Here is a 19,984-nt window from a genome sequence, read left to right on the forward strand (position 1 = left end):
CATTATTCCTCTTCTCGAAACCTACGCGTGAAATAATCACACGCTAAGTCATTGACTTTGTGAGGTATATAAAACATATAATAAAACCATAAACATTTCATATAACAAAATGTACACATGCATCTATACCATCATTATCCACAACAACCTCATTATCATGATCTTGTACTTATCTTTTCTGTATACCATATAACATCATATAATTCATGTGAAACATTTCATATCACCAAAAGCATATACATAACATATATTGTAGTGATCATTATCTCTTTATTAGCTCATGTACACAAAGAATTTAGTGTGAACAATAATAACACGATATCATATAATAATGCAAATACTTTTGATATCTTTTATAGGCTCATGTACATTATTGAGAACTTAAGGTATTTGAGTACATTAAGGTTGTACACTATTGATGTCACCACAGCTCGTATAAGTCCCACTGAGTGGCATATGAAATTTGTCCCGAATGACCTATCCAGAGGTCATAAAAAACCTCGGTAACTGTCCATAGGTCCCGAAGAACCTAGGTAAATTGTCCATATGTTCCTTAGAACATAGGTAACCCTCGACTCTTGGCATGCCAACTATACCACTACCTCTCATATCACATAACATGGGCATTATCATTTATACATTTCATATCACTTGTTCTTTCACATAGCTCTTTATAACATTTCATATGATCACATATTTCTTTCTCTTCTGTCACATACCATATGTATGTGTAAACATATATCTCATATCACATGTGCATATCATCATGTAGTTTCTTTTCGTATAATTCATATCACTTATCATATGATTTCATATTCATATGTCACATAGCTCGCATCACTTTGCATGAGTTCACATAATTTTCTATTACCTTATAAGTAAATACTACTTATTTTATCTCACCTTTTCATTTATTTACATAAGTCATTTAGTACTTACAAGAACATATCCACTTATATAATCAAGCATACACACATTTCATATCATTTATTTCGTTTTCTATATCCTTATCACATTACTTATTTTATTTCTCATGTTCTTATGCAAGCACATATATATATCACACAACACATATAACAACATGTTAAACATATCACATATACATAAAATCATGTAACTCATGTCACATACAATAACGTTTTAAGAGTTACTTCTTACCATAATAACTCCGTCACTGGCTCATCGCAAGCCAATGTTCATTCTATAAGCACAAATTAAATTGCACTCACATTAGCCTTGCTTTGATTCAATCCTAATCTTTTGATTATTCTGGAACTTGTTTAGGCTCAATATCTACATAAATATAATCTTTCAAAACAATTATTAGAAGCCTAAACCTTAAACTTGAGGTTAATTACTTAAGCCCAAAATTCCATATTTTTTTTCTTTATGGGGAATCGATACCCCCCATGGGGGAATCTGTACCCACTGCGTAATCTGGAATTTTCGTTCAAGCCCAGAAAATCATTGTTCATGCATGAAAATTCACTATATCAACTTAAATTCTTCATGTTTCATTCCCTTGTCTATTCTTAACTCAAATATACATACTTAAACTAATTTATATCCATTTATTTCATCTTAAACCTCAAAATCCCATCTTTCATATAGAATCAATAATCATACCCAAATTTTCAATATGTTCTCATTTCAATTCTATCACTTTATATCTCTTACTTAAGCTGATTACAAGTCAAATTTAACTTCAAATTCAATTTATCAACTCTTTTACAAAAATTCTCTTAAAAACTCATTTTCTTTAATCTTTCATAACTTCTTCATCTTTTGGTTATAAGATAAATTAAGCTTTCCTTAAGCTTAATTATCATCTAAGGATCAAAACCCAATCTTTAATTGAACAAATAATCAACTAATGAGGAAACTTACCTTTGTAGCCAAAACCACCATGAAGAAGAGGAAAACAAGGAGAATAAGAGAAAGAGAACTCTGTAACAAATTTTTGCCTTCATTTCCTCTTCCACGTGGGTTAATATAAACCCATCCAAATTTTTAATTATTTCTCCTTTGCAAATGACCATTTTGCCCTTTAATTCTTTGGATGATTACTAACAACTTTCAGGAAATGTCCCCAAATAGATCATTTAACTATTCAACTATTCTACTTTTATCCCCAAATTCCGAAATTTTACAATTTAATCATTAACCCGTAATTTGGGATGTTACAAAAATGCTACCAATTACTTTTATATAATAGTCCAATTTGTATTTTAGATGTAGCCTGTTTGCATAACCATTAATTTATTCTCTCAAAAAATACATCATAATCAATGACATGCTCACACATTTATGCATTCATTCAGCTTTAAAACCCAAATTTCTATAAGGAAAATTAAGTTGGTTAAAAGTAACAAATAGAAAAATTAACTTGATATTTTTTTAATTAAGTAAATATGTATTATATTTTTAAGATAAATATCGAAATACGAATGTATGCAAGGTAAAATAATATGAGTATCCTTGATCAATCGACCAAATAATAGATCTGATTAACTATTTATGAAAGAAAACAAATTAAATACCTATTTATTTATTTATTTATTCATTCTTTAGATATATCCTAAGAAAAATAAAAGGGATGACACTTATCAACATCCGAACATAAACAAGAAAATTAATTTAGGCATTGTAGTGGAAAGTAGAAAGACGAAGCAAGATGGAGATGGGGTTTCATTTTGATGCCAGTTCTTTTGTCGTATAAAGGGTACGAAATAGGGAATCTCATCTGAGAGTATAAAAATGCAGAACGAAAGGTTGCCAGCCACAGGGTTTTTAAAAAATGGAAGAAAATGAAATGTGTAGGCCAATAAGGCGACCAAATGTAATTAAAAATTCATTATTAAATCATCCACCTCCCTCTTCCTCCGGTGTTTATAACCTCCTTTTTGCTTTATGCTGTTTAGCCCAAACCCCTCCTCCTCTCGCTCTACAAACCTAACCAAAACCACTTCAATTACCCACTAAAAATGACAGGTTCTGGAGCCCCTTGCGGAGCTTGCAAGTTCTTGAGAAGAAAATGTGCTAAAGGATGTGTTTTCGCACCTTATTTCTGCCATGAACAAGGTGCTACTCATTTTGCTGCCATCCACAAGGTTTTTGGTGCAAGCAATGTCTCCAAGCTGCTTGCTCACCTTCCGGTCAGTGATCGCTGTGAAGCAGCTGTCTCGATTTCGTATGAAGCTCAAGCTAGGCTTCAGGACCCCATTTATGGCTGTGTTTCTCATATCTTTGCTCTCCAACAGCAGGTTCTTTTGAACACCACACTTTCACCTTGTTTGATGCGAAATGTGATGGTTTGAAACCCTAGTTTGAGTTTTAGAATAGGTATCTAAATCCATTGCTTTGTCGTGTTCCGAATTTCTACAGGTTGTCAATCTTCAGGCACAGCTTGCTTCTCTTAGGGAACAAGCAGCTCAGGGAATTGTTAATGGAGGCTCTGTTACCGCAAACCCTAATGACAAATACCTTGGAAAGGTTCCTTCTCAGCTCCAAGATGTTCAACTTCAAACCTGGTTTTACTCAGAAAATTCAAGCATGGCACCTAATTTTAACCCAACGAACTCAAACTGTGAGACTAATAGTTTTTTTTATCCAAACTCTTTAGCAAATTACGAGAATTCGGTCTCTTCATCAGGAGAAGATCATGTCTCGTACACTACTTTCGGGCAGGCTTCTCATTCCATGTCTTCTTCCTTTGACGTGCTAACAAACAACAGGCAATGGGGTTTCCAGGAAGACGATGACCTTCAACCAATGGCCTTTGGATATACTAACGATATTCATGCTGAGTGTGATCAAGAGATTTTAATATAAGATCGGTGAATACTGAAGACACCATTGGCCTTCCAGTTTTGAATTGAAATGCTGCATATTCTGAAACATATATATATATATATATAGATGCACTTTTGTTGCTATAAATAAAAAGCTAGGAACCCTAAAGGATTAGTGTTCGTTTTCGTACAATCGTAAAACCCTACAATTGTTTTACTCTCTGTGTGACAGAACTGGAGATAGAAATTGATCTGGTTTTGTTTCAGCTAATCATTTGCTTTGTCTATGGATGACCTTGGCCTTTTAAGGACTACATCTAGTTTTTGACTTGGTAATTAAACTATAGTTACCTACATTTCACTTTCCCTTTATGTTATTAGCTGGTTCTATAATTTTAACAGATGTTCCACGTAAGGGATTCGATTAAGGATTAAATTATTTGATCTAATTTATAAATCCCACTCGGTTAAAAGTTCATGATTTAGCTGTATAGGCTAATTATTTACTCTGCAGTCTGAATGCAGTACTATTTTCTTATTGGAATATACATGAATATGATCCAAGTGAAACCCAGATTATAATTGTTTCATCCCAGATTGTTTAGTTTTTAATTCTCTATGATTTTCCTCTTGTTCCCGATGTTTTGGTGATTCTTAGGAAACACGGTTCACAATCTGAACACGCATATTGCCCCCCGTAGAATAGAAATGAATGCTGAAATTGAATTACCTTAACAATTGATTAGTCAATGCAGCTTGCTTGTGAAGCATTACCAATAATAATCTAACTTCATTGCACGTGATGTTTGATTACTATGTCTTAATGATTTTTTTCCTTGAAGGTCCAATATTAATATTGTTCGTGCATGTGCATCCATACAATTTTTATTCTTTCTTCTTCTTCTTCCACTGCATGCACATATATTTGTGTTATACAACAGCATATGAGAAAAAGAAAGTAAAATAATTTAGGGAATGAATCTCCCTCCCAAAGTGTTTATTCCCTTTCTTAATTGAAGGGGCCCAACTGAAATGATAATCGATAAATATAAACATGGCCCAGTTAATGTGGTCTCTATAAACCCATTGCAATCAACCAACACCGAAATGCTTACATCATCTGTTTAGTATATTGTTTTCCCTTTATATCTAACTAATTTCAAGCTATATTAATGGAACACGTGTATCGATATAGGGTTTCAGATCCATCTGTGCCCAACTCGTCGATAATGTGAGATGATGATTCTGCTCTAAAAGCATTGATGTTGGTCGTGTGACCAACATATTTAAGCCTTATTTAGCCTTAAAGCAGGGAGACAATTTCATGTGAAGCTCTTCATGTAGATCGCCATAAAGAAAAACATTGTGTATGTCTTCCTAGTTCATGACAACAATTACCATTTTGGCCACCGAAGCAAATTTTCCAGTGTACTCACCTTTGACCTACTGATTTCTATGAATGACAAATCAAGTCTTCAACCAGCCATCTGAATGCTTTATCTTGTATACCCATTTGCATCCAAGTGAATTACATGTCTTCCGGCAGTTATACTATTTCCTACGAGTCATTGGCCTCTTTTCTTTTTTTCATAGATATATCCAACCAAGACATATTTTTAACCTCAACTTGTAATTTTTTTAATAGTGTGAGCTGATTACAATGTAATTTTTGTTCAGAAATTTCATAATTAATTGATAACGTACATACATCCTGCAAACGTAACTATTCGAACCCAAAATCTTTTGAGAAAATAACATCCTCTTTAACTAATGATGTCACTTGATGGATTCACCCCAACTCGCAAACTTCTCTTAACTTCACATGAATATAACAAAGTCATCTCAAAATATGGAAGTAATTGAAAGAAAGTTATTTATTAGGTTTTTATTAAAAGATAGTATTTGTTCATAAATTTCTTAACCTATTGACACGCACATACATTTTGTAGACACAGTTACTCAAATTTAAGACTTTTAGGGAGAACAATAATCCCTCTCGTCACTAAAATCAAAATCTCTTAATAGATTTTTAATTAATGTATTTTAAAATGATCAAATAATTAAATTTGAATTTTATTATAAATTAGAGATACTTAAGCAACCATCGTGATTTGTAATCTCACTATAGTAACATTACACTCTCCAATTCGCAAGTAACAAGTAACTAAAATTGAAAGAATTATACGAACAATTATTCGTAATAACTTTCAAAATGTTAATTTATTTTTGCATGAATCAAGTTACTATAATGATTAGAGGGATGATAATCATTATTTCTAGAGGCTTACTTCAAGCACTAGATATTGTAAGGTGGCGTTTGGTTCGCTGGAATGTTTCTGAGGGAATTGGAATCTGTCAGGAATTGGAATCCAAATTCATATTCTGTTTGGTTGGCAGGAAATGGAATTAGAATCCAATTCCATATTTTGTTTGGTTCACAGACATGTCATATGAATTTGATTTTAGTAATATAAAATAATATAATTGTCCTTCTTGTTTTTTTGCTTTATTTTAGTTTGTTTTACAACCTACATGTAGTAATATATTATAAAAAATTAAAAAATATTAAATTTTCATTTTATTGATTGATTATTCATTTCAATAAATTATAAAAATCATGCTAATAAACATCATAAGTTAAAACCATCGCGATCAAAATATGTTAATAAGTTACAAAAAGATAGAACAATATTTCGATACATTCCAATCGGAGTATGTTAATTAGTTACTAAAAAATATACCAAAAACTATTTTTATTCAATATATGAATTAGAAACCCGACACGACACGAAATAATAAAAAAATTATTTTTATTCAATAAAAACATTGACTTAATTGAAAAAATATATATAGAGAGGGGTATTATTGTAATTATTTCTAAATATATAAGGTAAAATTATATATTTTTTTCGGGTTGGGTCTGGTTTTTTTCACCCTAAACCCGAACTCGACCCGACCCGAATATCACACTTAAAAAAACCCGACCCAACCCGAATATATGAATTAGAAATCCAACCCGACCCGAAATAATAAAAAATTATTTTTATTCAATAAAAACAGTGACTTAATTGAAAAAAATTATATATAGAGGGGTATTATCTTAATTATTCCTAAATATATAAGGTGAAATTATATATATTTTCGGGTCGAGTATTTTTCACCCTAAACCCAAACTCGACCCGACCCGAATATCACACTTAAAAAAATGACCCGACCCAACCAAAATAAAGTTTCATCCGACCCGAAATAATAAAAAAATATTTTTATTCAATATATGAATAAGTTACCAAAAGATTGATGAGGGTAGTATGGTCAAATTTTAATTCCCTCCAACAAGGGAATTGAATTCCATCCATTTTTGGATGAAATTCACTTTCCCTCATTTGATGGAAAGTTGAAGCCATGAGGGATTCCAATTCTCTTGGAAAACTTGAACCAAACATGGGAAAGTGGTGGAATTGGATTCAAATTCCCACCAATTCCAAGGGATTCATGCCAACCAAACACCACCTAAGAGTGTTTGACGTGGGAATTTCTAGAATAAATATTACTTGAAATCATTCTATATTAATAAAAAAATAATTTATTTTAAATAATAAATTTATTAATTTGTGTATAATTATATTTTATCAAACAAATTTATCTATATTACAAAACGAATATAAGCTCTAATAAAATTAGTTTACCATAGCCAAACACACATGCATGTACATAAATAATCTTAATATTTAAAAAATGAAAGCACAAAACCGTCCATCTGATGTGATATATTACTAGATCCCACTATCAACGGTTGGGATTACGCAAACGTGGGTTACGAAATCAATAGTCAAAAGTTGCGTTAAGAAAGTTCAAAGATGGAATCCAACAAATTCCATTCTACATCTTTATATTGTCTCCCCCTAATAATTTTTAAATAATAATAATAATAGTATCAATTAAATTGATATTTATTTAATAAAAAACAACGCATTTATTAAATTATATATATATATATAGGCAAACCAAATTAGCTGAGAATGACAGTGTCTTCACTTAAACATGAAGCTAAATATATATATTTTTTATAAACGTCGATTTTCGATTTATTAATCGATTAATTTGGGTCGGGTATTGCAGAGTCAAGGGAGACCCTCCCAACTCAGTTTGTTTCATTCGCAAACGTCATATGATTCGATAACTCATCCCACTAGACCAACTGATTGTTAGTAACATGAAACTAAATATGATGATACTATATATTTATATTTTTTTTTTCTATCCAATAATTTTATTCGGGATTCTTATTGATAAATTAGGTCACTAATTCTAGTTTGATTATATTTCTATATGCATACTTTAGAAGACAAATAACACTTTGGAAAGGAGGAGTATAATGATATAATTTAAAAAAAAAGATATGTATGCTTAATTAAAATAGTTAAGAGAGGGTTCTTAGCTCATAATGTAGGGTTTTGCATTCAATCAAGGGGACATTTTGTCTATAAATATGAATACAAGGCAATGGCTTTTTGGTATTAAAAAGTAGAAAGAAATACTTAAGTTAGGTAAACCTAGGGACGGGCATGGGTAGGATTTTTGGTCCCCGACCCGACTCGAGAACAATAACTCTTCCACCCGAGATCCGACCTGCATGAAACAAGATTTCATCCGACCCGAACTTGACCTGATATATAACTTAAAAACCCGACGCGAAATAATAATAAAAATATTATTTTTATTCAATAAAAACAGTGACTTAATTGGAAAAAAAATATAGAGAGGGGTATTATTGTAATTATTCCTAAATATATGAGGTAATTTTTTTCAGGCCGAGTAGTTTTCACTATAAACTCGAACCCGACCCGAACATCACATTTAAAAAACCCGACCCGACCCGAATCCAATTTTTTTAAAAACCAGACTCGATTGGGTCGGGTCAGGTAGAAACCCATCGGGTTTGGATCTCATGCCCATCCCTAGGTCAACCTACTAATTTAAACAAAAACCCTAGGTGGATTGGGTCCCTAGGAAATTTCCATACCCCTAATCATTTTTTTTTAGTTTTTTACTTAAGATTATTAGATCTGGATGAATATGAATGGATGAGTGAGATTAAAATTTTTTCATATTATTGATTTTTTTATTTTAAAATTTTTAATTTCAAACGTTCATACAATAATATGAATCACATATACCAAAACAAAGATTTATCATTATTAATTCCTATAAGAACGGACAATAATGAACCACCCCCAGTCTTTTATTAAACCAACACTATAACCCGAAGCAGATATACCCCTCCAATTTGTAATTAAAAAATTGTCTGATTGAACAAAGAGGCAAACGCCAATATTGTTTGGCTGACCAGAAAGTTTAGTATGTTTTCTCGGAAACAGTCTCCGTATTAGCATATACAATCATCAGCATCAGAACAAAAGCAGAACCGTAATCTATAAAGAAGAAAAAAAGACGAGGATGATTTAGTTCCAGTTCCTCATCATTCTAAGGGCAAGTGCTTGTAGCTCACCCAGATCATTATTGGAGTATCTCTTCCTAGGGTAACCATGGAGATAAAATTCCTCTCTCTCTCTCTCTGCTTTGTATTTCCTGCATGTTCATGTTGTCGCCACTGTCGAGTGAGCTTTGTGGAGAAATGGGGTTCACGTAGGTTGGAACAGTACCACAAACGTTGCCTTGCCACTGTTTCACTATGTTATGTGAATTCATTTGAGCCAGCTGAGCTTTCACTTGCATTAATTGAGCTTGGAGGTATGCAACCTATAAACAAGATTTAGAAATGGGTTAAAGCTAATCATAAACAAGATAATACAAAAGCAAATGTGATTACCTGTTGTCGCAAGGCGAAAATATGAGCAACGGAACCATAAACAGGATCTCGAATCCTTGCTTGAGCCTCGTAAGCAATGGTGACGACCGCCTCGCAACGATCATGTGCCGGGATATGTAACAACAATTTGGAGGTATTGCTAGCACCAAACACTTTATGGGTGGCGGCGAACCTTGTTCTGAGCTGAAATAAGGAGCGAATACACAGTCGGAGGCACATTTTCGTCTCAGAAACTTGCATGCACCACAAGGGGAGCCAGTGCCAGATGATGCCATGTTAGAGACTAAAAGAAAAAGAAAACAAGAGGTTGGAACAAGGGAACTAATCTTAAAAATGCTGGAATCACACGAGTACACTAGGAAATGGTGCTATAGAAAACTGGGTTAGTGGAGGAGATGGTTGTCTGGCTAGGTGAAAGTGGGGCTGTTAAGGGGCACAAACAGTAATGAATGGGGGACATATAGAAGCCCTTTATGTAGGGTTCTAAAGGAACATTTAATAATGGTCCATGGCGATGGCTCATATAATGTTGGTATATATGATTTGAAGTTGGGAGTACAATACATCATCTGAATATTTGTTTAATACATTTGAAGGTTGATTCTTGAGTTTATGGTAGAAAGTTGCAACTTTTTCTTTTTGATTGCTGTTTTGTCGCTTTGTGAGAACCTGCTCTTAATGCTATCTGCCGTTAAAACCTACCGACAATCACTTCAGTGAATTACGACATTTTTATATTTCAGTTGGAGAAAATTTGTACGAGGACAAATCATGTTTGGCAAATTTACCGTCAGCTTTTCTGTTTGGTAATTATGGCACTTATCCAAGCTTATCTGTCTACCAGAGCCATCAAACTCTCATTTACTTTTATCAATCCAACCAATAATTTTCTTATTACACGCTTATCATATCCAATGATAATAACAATTGCAATATAGGGCAAAAGGAAACCTTAAATGCTGAGGATTGTCACAGTTGCGCATTCATTATGTATATATTTGCATCGGCCACATGAAAACTTGGAAATGTATTAATCAACCCACAAGACTAAATCCTAGACAGCTGAAACCACACCACACCAGCAACAAGGCCTATATTTAATATGCAAAGAAATTCAAAATCATTTCTGGCCACTCAATCTTACCACCAATTTTGCTTCAAGTCAAGTTACAGCGTCATCCATGCACAATGTAATGATGCAAACTAACGATCTCTATATCATTAATAGGTGGATGCTGAAATCGATAGGGAATTCTAGATGAAAACTAACAATTTTTATATCAATTAATAGGTGGACGCTGAGACCGATAAGTAAATGCTACCCTTAGGAAATCACTAGCCTAACTTTCAGTGCTTGGTATTTCCAATTGGTGGGGATACCGGATTCAACCGACTTAACCTGCTGAATATAGGGATCAAGAGATATTAAAAGTGAAGCCTAAGCTATCAGATCTTGTCATATGACTATAATTTTAATTCCATCATAAATATGGAGGCTGGATTTTCTTATATTTGAGAATGAAGACTCCATTACCATTTAATCCCACCATGTAGAGAGGATGAAATCTTAGAAGAAATGGATTAAAGTATCAACTATGTTTCCATTACTTACAAAAGGCTTTAACACGCATCACAAGCTCAAGTAAAAGATCTCCAAGCTATCCCCAAAACTAGATCTTATCAACACTTGACCTTGCTTTAGAAAATCCAAAAGGAGACAAACTTCAGTTTTTGTTTCAATATTTTACACACCTGTCCTTCACCAAAGTAAAAATATAAACATCCGTTACCTTCCTTCACCTCTTGTGATGAAACCTCACTTTCAACAAGAACTGCATCTTAACCTGTCCAAATTAACAATATTGCAGATGATAAGTGCAAATCACACATCGAGTTCAATAACAATAGCAATGAAATTATCAGGAGCAAGTGCAACAGCAGTGATAGGCTATATTACAAGGACTTTTCTTCCTAAACTACTTGTGTCTGGCACATATACTATACATGATTATAAGGGAATTTTGGAATCGAATTCATTGCTCATCTAATCCAAACAACATAAGATACAAGCTCAACATAAAAAACATAGAAATGATGGCATCTTTGGAGAGGGGCTAGAGAGAGAATTTGGTAGATAGAATAATGCATGGATGAATGTGTAAAGCACATTGCAATAGTACCAAAGTTCTAATTCATTTTCATGCATTAAACAGCATTCCTATTTATCTACATGGGATGAAAAGATCTTTTAACTTACTTGAGCAGTGTTATAAACAATGTACTCATTATACATCAGCTCAGAGTCCTTCACATTGGATGGAACTGGTTTGCCACAAGGTACAATAACATCATCCTTCCACTTTACAAAGTCAGACTTCTTAGGTACTTTCTTTCCAAGCCCCTTTGTAGAGTGCTTTCCTTCTGGCAATTTCTCTATATACTGGATAAGAATGAAGGAAAGCAAAGAGAAATAATTAATAAATGTCAAGTTCTAATCTGGGCATTCTCATTAAGGGTGCACTAACCTTGGCCTTTGTTAGTTCATAGACCTCCCCTAAAGCAACCTCACTGAGAAGCATGAAGCCCACAGGATTTTTCCTATCAGTAAAGCAATACTGAGCACTCTTACTGACCAAATCAGCAAAGTAAACCCCCTTGCCAAACTGGAACGCAAAAGTGTTACAAATGTTAGCCTCACAAAAGAAATGTGTATGTCCTGTATGCAATGATGTACAATCATTTATGAAAAGAAACTGTAAGAGAACCATATAGCCAGTTGCTGGAGCTTCTGGAGGAGCTATTCTTAGTCCCTGGCTCAGTATCCCCACAAAATTAGTCAACCGAGAACCTGCATATGAAAATATCTCATAATCTTGAAAAACTGTAGCATCAGGAAAATTGCCCCAAATTATTTGTAGCAATTAGTGGAGCACTCATCTTCTATACAAATAAAAAAGTAACTTACCATGCCAAAGAAGCATTTTGTTACTAAGTTTTTCTCTGTAAGGAGCAAACTTATCAAGTTCTCCTTCTCTTTCAAGTGAGAATACTTCTTCCAGTTCAAGTGTCCATTCCTGAAGGTAACATATAGTTGCAGTAAGTTTATATTGCAAATTTAACCTACATTAAAGAGAGAGAAAAGGGGGGGGACAATAAACAAGACCATAATCAGTTGTTAAAAATCAGAGCTTTTTAAACATGCATACTCACAGTATGAGTAGGGGCATGAGTGGTAAGGAGATATTTCTCAATCAACTTAAAAGCTTCACTATCGTGAGGAAGGGGAGTGATATCACATTTGAGTTTCTTATATTTTTCATCAAGGGAGTCATCATTGTCGGCATCAAAACCTACTAATCTTGAGGCTATTTCAATGTCTTGAAGAGCTTCCAACATTTTCACCTACATTTCAAGCAGAAAAGGACTGTATATTACTCCTCACACAGATTATATCTAGCTGCAATTAGTTTAAGAAAAATTTTAAAGCAATAATTGAGCAAAGTTGATTCCAACTTCGCCTTCAGCATACAACAGTGCAAAATACATTTGCGTCTTACTCACACCCTGGTACTACATTTTTCAATATTTAACAGAATTCTTTGTAGCTTAGAATAGTATCTAACTATCAAAAAGTGCTGAGAAATGTAGATTATAAAAATTAGTTTAAGAAAAATTTTAAAGCAATAATTGAGCAAAGTTGATTCCAACTTCGCCTTCAGCATACAACAGTGCAAAATACATTTGCGTCTTACTCACACCCTGGTACTACATTTTTCAATATTTAACAGAATTCTTTGTAGCTTAGAATAGTATCTAACTATCAAAAAGTGCTGAGAAAATGTAGATTATAAAAAATGAAAATGACATTCACCAACAGCTTAATGATACAACAGAAGGAGAAAATGTCCAGTTACAAGCTAAAGGCATTGCACAAGCAATTGACAAATATAACGAAGAGCTACAACTAAACACTTATCCTGCACAAGAGTTCAAGATGTCATAAGGTAACAGCATAACACCTTCAGTATTTAATGGGAACAAAAGACGGCAATTAAGTATCACTCCTACAATGAGAAATTGCTTCCGAATTGACCGTGAGAACACCAATGCTCAAATGAAAAAAAATCGGAACTGCTTAAAATAAAATGATACAAGAAGCCAACAAGTAAATTCAACTAGACGTGTGCAAGTAAATGTATCTGACTACTATATACACAATAGAAATCAGTCTCCAAACAATTAAATACAAGCACAAACTAGCCCGAATTGACTGTGAGAACACCAATGCTCAAATGAAACAAAATCAGAACTGCTTAAAATAAAATGATACAAGAAGCCAACAAGTAAATTCAACTAGACGTGTGCAAGTAAATGTATCTGCCTACTATATACACAATAGGAATCAGTCTCCAAACAATTAAATACAAGCACAAACTAGCCCTTGTTACTTTTTTTTTTGGGTTTAACATAATTCTATAAGCTACAATAAATGTTTCAACATAAAAGGAAATATCAAATCAAAAGCATTTGAAAATCAGAAAAAGGTACTATTATGTAGAATATATACCTTTGACTTGAAATCATCTTCATCCCTTATGACATGTGGATGGATAGAAGGAATAACAGTAAAAAATCTATTGCTGGCATCAATAATCAAGCTTTCTTTGACAGAAGGATCAGAAACGTTGTTGTTCAATAGATTTTGTATATCTGTTAATGCCTCAAAACCTGGGCCAAGAAGATATGGTTACTAAAATTTCTACTCTACACATGCTAGAAGTTGAACTCCTACCATGTAACATCTAAGGATGTCCAGCATAATAGAGAAAATAAATAAGACATTACAATTACCTACCTTTCTGAATGTTACTTTTGCTCAGCTTTCCAAGGGGCATTTCAGACATATTTATCTCAAACTCCATCATTGCAGCCCTGTAATCAAGAATGGGTCATTCAGACATCAAAGTAATTTGAGGGAGTACAAGAGAGGGGAGAGTTTTCTCGGAAAATGGACCACTTGCCTGTATGTTTCCACATTAAAAAGCATCTTCACCAATTCAAGTAAAGGAAGAGGAAGTTGACTGTCTGCATCCGTGTGCTTCTTTTGTGACACCTGTTTGTTAACACCATAATCCTACAAATCCCAGCATATAAACTATAAGAAAAAAGGATGCACTATCTAAACAAGAGGCATATACATTTGGAAAGAGATGGAAAAGAAATAAGCAATACAATATCCAATGGGAAAAATCTGCCAGGTTGTTTCTGGAAATTTTCTTTTTGCTCCCATGCCTCCCATGTATTCCCAGTTTTCTCAAGAAATAAACGTTTGAATTCAGAGATTGCATCTGATTTTGACATCTCTTCCAATTTGTTACCGCCGATTTTTTCATTCCCAACGCGACCCCATTTACGGAATACATAACAATCTGATCCTTTATCTTCTTGAATTATTTGGAGAATGTAATAACTTCATATGACAAAAAAAAGCAGTAAGTTAGTATTTATTGAGAAATAAAATAATTAAAAGAGAGCATAAAATAGAATTTTTTTGAAAAAGCAAAGTGGAAAATTGATGTGGAAATAAATTGCTACACAAACAGTAAAAATCTGTTACACCGACTCTATTTTTCTTGACGTTCCCATGTCTGGTAATCATGTGCAACTCTTTCCTAGACAGGTGTACAGGGATGTAATCTCCCGAAAACCCTCCAAATACATGAAAATCTTAAGAAAAATTGAACATACCCTAGTTGGAAGCATAACCATGTTCAATACTCGCATCCAAGTCCAAGTAACATGTTAGAAAAAAATGAGGAAAAGGCAATGTTTTCAAAGGGGATGAGAGCAAGAAAAATGTCCCTCATTATCCTTGGAAGAAAGGAACATACAATCATTAAGTTGAGTCTATCAATAGGCAATAAAGTAAAACATTTGCAAAGCAGGAAAGTAGTAGTCAGCTATAATAGATTAGAAAACCAGCCAAAGAGATGGATGTAGAAAATGCACCTGTTAACACCGGTTGATAAGTCTGACATGTTCAAAGTTGTGTTATATATACTCCCCCCATCCTCAAGTATGTGACCTGAATCTTGTAGACCAGAAGCTTCATGCACAGCACTTCGTCCTTTTACTTTGACAGTGACCATGCTAGAGGCCTCACCAATGGCTTCAACTTTGTACAAATCAAAAGGAAGCTTCTTCTGTCTTTTAAAACAGTCAACAAGATAATCCTCCCTAACAATTGGCAATCTCATCCTCCTGAAAAGTGAAACACATGAAATTAGTCTAAAATGAATGAAGAACTTGAGAAGAAATATGAAAGGAGCTTTACCGTGCCTTCCTCATCTCAGCAGCATGACTCTCAAATTCCCCACTCACAACAAAGCAATTGGTATCTGTAACATTATTTCTTTAGTACATCCCAATCAACACAAGCTTTTATATCAAAATAGAGTACAGGAGGCACATACCATTCTTGATCTTGGCATGAACTATACCACCTGCTTCCTTGATTTTGCCCTTCCACTCTTCCTGAAAAGAAAATACTCAAGAAATGAACAAACATTCACGTTTATTCTGAAAAACAGTGGAAGAGATATTACCATGGACTCTTGCGGCAATCCAACCATGGAAACTTTCAAATCTGCCAAGCTTTCAACCTTTGACGTTTGAGATTGGCCATTAGGAGCTTGACTTGAAGAAGAAGATGGTAGAGGCAGGATGCGAACAGGTTTTTTTATTTTTTGTGATTTAAACCACTGCAGGAGTTTGCGTCAGGAAAAGGTTACAGTCTAAATAATTTAGTATATCACATGGATCTTAGTCGAATACCTTGCTTAGAAATTCATTATTTGTTTCATCTGGGACTTTCCATTTCCCTTTAAGACGTTCAGGTTCACAAGTAGAGTAAGAACACTTGCTCCATGCTGAAATGTAGCCATGGCAGCGAAACTTGCCTCCAGAAAAGCGAAGACAGCCAGAACACATGGGACATTTACCAAGTGCTCCAAACATCATCCCATCAGCACTGCATAAAATTATACCAAGAGAATCCTTTTCAATTTTAAGTGCAGTGTATTAGAAGTTTATGTTCATCATGGCATGGAATAAATTCTTAAGCAATTCATCACAAAAACTACATCTAGATACACAAAAGAAGAAACCATAGGTTCAATTATAAAGTGTTTGATATAGGTAGACCAAGTTGCATCATCAAGCAAGATATGTCCAAAATCATCCATTACAGTTCTAAACTAAAAAGAAAAAAGTCATGAAAGTGCTCAACTAGCTGATTTATATGAAAGGAAAACACAACCTAAAAACCATTGGAAAAATCTTACCAGTGGTCACGCAAATCAAGTTCTGATCCTGTTGCATCTTGACCATTGACTTCAAGCATTTCACGCAGTTCTGCTGTAGTAACATGTTTCTTCAACTCGTCCTTCAAAGCCCACAGTTCTTTAGTCTGGGCCTCCAATTTAGTTTCCAGATAAGAATCTTTTGGCTTTTTGTCCAAGTCATTCGCATTCTTCCCTGCCCTACCTGTCGTCACTCCTCCTTCCAACTTGCTGACTTTGGATTTTTTATCATCACCAACATCCTTCTTACGTTTTGCACCAGCTGTGGAGGTTGATTGTGGTTGTTTTTCCTCTGGTACCTCAGTCCCTTTGCCTGGAACAGCAGTAATGATTAAAAGAGAAAACACGTGAAGTAATAATTTAAGTTCCCTTCGTCATCTGAGAAAGCCTAGGATAGTAAATTCCGTACCCTTCTTTGAAGCAGGAACCTTCTTAACCAGTGCAGAAACAGTTGCCTGGTCAGACGATGGAAGGCTTTCCCATCCAGGCAACTTTTCCACTGTAGTAGTAGGAGACAACTCTAAGAAACACTTGGCATGGTTCCACACCAATCCTTTAGATCCTTGACCCTCAGGCTTTGAAGATATACGGACCTAACAGTATTAGAAAAATCAAAGAACAAAAGAGTATTAGACCTCATTTCTACACAACTAGAATCATAAATGTCGTCTTAAAACTAAATGTACTTAAAACTTAAGCAGCAACATCAAAAAGCAGTAAACAGGAACCATAAATGAATCTCGAAATTTACCTCATGCTTCTACTATGTTCTTTTATATATCAATATTTTATTTAAGACAAATTAGAAACAAGAAAGGAAAACAGCATTCTTATTTTACGAATAATTTTATAAAAAAAATAGTTTATCTTCTGCAAGAAAACAATGAATAGCACAAGGGATACTTCTTTGGAAGACAAATCAAATATTGAGATGCTATAACAACGAAAATGACACATTTGATTTGGTTTGAAGGAACCACAGAGAAACCAAAATTTTGAGAGAAGAAAAGGGTACAAGACACATTAGTTTCAAAGCTGAGGGAAAAAAGGGAAAAAAAGTGAACACGACCTAACTAAATCTTCACCTTGAAAATAGGAGAAAACAAATAGAATAATTGCATGATAACATATGTCCCTCATCCAGCTCGCACATGAAGCAAGTTTCCATATGTTAAGGCAAGAACCAAAAGAAGATTCTTTACTGGGACCTTGAATCATTACTTAATCCATAGATCCATTTTACTTAACATCGAAGTTAGTAACAAGTCAAACCAATATATGAAAAGCATAAATAGAACAAATCATTAAACATAACAATCCACCTCTCCTTTCATAATCTTTTGGGAGCAACCCTTGCAAGTAGCACGAGAAGTTTGTGAAACTTCAATAGCATATTCCATGGCTTGAGGAGTGACATTTTTTGCATTTGAAGGTCCTCCGGATTCCACGTAGTTCCTGATTTTTTGTTGGTCCTCCCATCGAAGCGATTCTATGCCTTCAACATCATCAGTACTACACAATTAAAGAAAAAAGTTAACATCTGCATTCAATACAGATAATCTTTCAGAAATCACATCAGACAATTAGTAAAGTACGTACGACTTTATCTGATTTGCTTTCCTTAGTATACAATCTGCATGGTTCCACATCTAATTCAGGAAACAGACAAATATAATTAAAAAAGTTAGAAGATTTAAGCATCCACAATAATGTAATGAGTAAAATTGAAGAAAAAGGTAAGAAATGACGACAGAAAAAAGCAGACTTTGAGATTTAGAAGAACACAACAGTGAATGTCAATAGCAAAAGCCTCAAAGAAAATTATTGAAATAGGGAAAACAACACATCAAGCAAGAAATTAAGCAATACCGCACAAAATCCAAATGAAAACAACAGCTGCATGCACTTAAAATTTTCCAGAATTCAGAAAAACAAAATAAAAAGACCCAGAAAAGGAAAATAAAAAAAGAGTGAATAAAATGTACGGGCATGAAGCCGTCGAACTGGGTGGCAGTGACCATTTTGCCTAGCCTGAAGGCCTCCTTGCTGATAACGCTTTTGCAAGTTTTGCAGGAAGATCGAGCCGACTTGGCATATTCCGCTTTCCACGGCTTTGGTGGGTTCGCCATTTTGGTCTCTCTTCTCTTCTCTTCCGTCTAGATAGTTTTCAGAGTGGGGTTTGTAAAGTATGTATATAGGAGTGGGATAAGAGAAGAAATTGGAAGTGAATCTTTGGGAAATACTGAGTGAGAGAATCTGTTTGCTTGGCTTCTCTAATACGCATTCTTTCTCAAATGAGTAAAAACTTAAAAAATGGAAAAAGATCCCATTTTTATTTAGTTAACCTGAGCTTCTCTTCCTTTTTCATGGGCTTTTCTCTCTTCCAATCTTAACAACAGTTTCCTAGGATCCATTATAGGTTCTTAGTTACTAACCCAATCCATTACCCCCTTTTGTCGATCAATTAATTGAAATATAAGAATTCGAACGTACACAAAATAAGATAATATAAATACTTTTAACCATTCAATGAATTAATAGATTTTAGATATCAATCAATATTTTGTTTCATCTAAAGTGTTAGGTGGTATTTGTTTTTTTCAGTGATAAAAGGTCTACAGTCTGCGGATCAATCTGCAGACATCTGCAGCAGAAGAGGTAGATTAAAAGTCTGCAGTCTGTAAAAAGAAGACTGTTTGTTTTTTAAAGTCTGCAAACTGCTAAAAAAAACTGAAATATAAATAAACTAATTTTTTTAAACTTAAAAGAGTTTTGCAATACTGAAATTTAACTAATTTTAGTTTTATAATAATGAAATTTAAATAATCCATACAACTACAATAATAAATTTTTTAAAATAAACCAATCCATATTTTAAAATAAATCAATCCATATTTTAAAATAAATCAATCAATATTTTAAAATAATCAATCCATATTTTAAAATAAATAAAATTTTCCATATTTTAAAATAAATTAATCCATATTTTAAAATAAATTTTT

At 33.8% G+C, this 19,984-nt stretch overlaps 2 protein-coding genes and 1 pseudogene across 4 annotated transcripts; 1 reads left to right on the top strand and 2 right to left on the bottom strand.

The window, feature by feature from the left end:
- The first annotated feature begins 2,815 nt into the window (after positions 1 to 2,815).
- LOC120143619 (LOB domain-containing protein 29-like) lies at positions 2,816 to 3,831 on the top strand. The gene is made up of 2 exons (XM_039157901.1): positions 2,816 to 3,263; positions 3,385 to 3,831. Exons 1-2 carry the CDS (start codon positions 2,985 to 2,987, stop codon positions 3,829 to 3,831), a joined length of 726 nt encoding a protein of 241 aa, XP_039013832.1. The 5' UTR covers positions 2,816 to 2,984.
- Positions 3,832 to 9,240: 5,409 nt separating this feature from the next.
- On the bottom strand, positions 9,241 to 9,975 carry LOC120143532 (annotated as a pseudogene).
- Positions 9,976 to 11,154: 1,179 nt separating this feature from the next.
- On the bottom strand, positions 11,155 to 19,277 carry LOC120143552 (poly [ADP-ribose] polymerase 1). Of its 3 annotated transcripts, none has more exons than XM_039157853.1 (20): positions 18,968 to 19,277; positions 18,582 to 18,631; positions 18,305 to 18,494; positions 17,392 to 17,575; positions 16,965 to 17,295; positions 16,456 to 16,651; positions 16,227 to 16,382; positions 16,095 to 16,155; positions 15,956 to 16,019; positions 15,631 to 15,882; positions 14,854 to 15,091; positions 14,643 to 14,755; positions 14,477 to 14,553; positions 14,189 to 14,349; positions 12,832 to 13,023; positions 12,587 to 12,695; positions 12,387 to 12,469; positions 12,147 to 12,275; positions 11,879 to 12,061; positions 11,155 to 11,465 (listed from the first exon to the last, which is right to left on the bottom strand). In XM_039157853.1, the coding sequence occupies exons 1-20, from the start codon at positions 19,109 to 19,111 to the stop codon at positions 11,418 to 11,420; spliced, it is 2,961 nt and encodes a 986-aa protein (XP_039013784.1). In that variant the 5' UTR covers positions 19,112 to 19,277; the 3' UTR covers positions 11,155 to 11,417. The 3 variants fall into 3 exon arrangements, with proteins under 3 accessions (XP_039013784.1, XP_039013783.1, XP_039013785.1); XM_039157852.1 differs by having other exon boundaries at positions 12,147 to 12,284; XM_039157854.1 differs by lacking the exon at positions 18,968 to 19,277 and having other exon boundaries at positions 12,147 to 12,284; positions 18,578 to 18,618.
- Between the last annotated feature and the right edge of the window lie 707 nt (positions 19,278 to 19,984).

This window comes from Hibiscus syriacus, unplaced genomic scaffold (assembly GCF_006381635.1).
Source record: "Hibiscus syriacus cultivar Baekdansim isolate YM2019G1 unplaced genomic scaffold, ASM638163v2 tig00110858_pilon, whole genome shotgun sequence".
Taxonomy (NCBI): Eukaryota; Viridiplantae; Streptophyta; class Magnoliopsida; order Malvales; family Malvaceae; genus Hibiscus; species Hibiscus syriacus.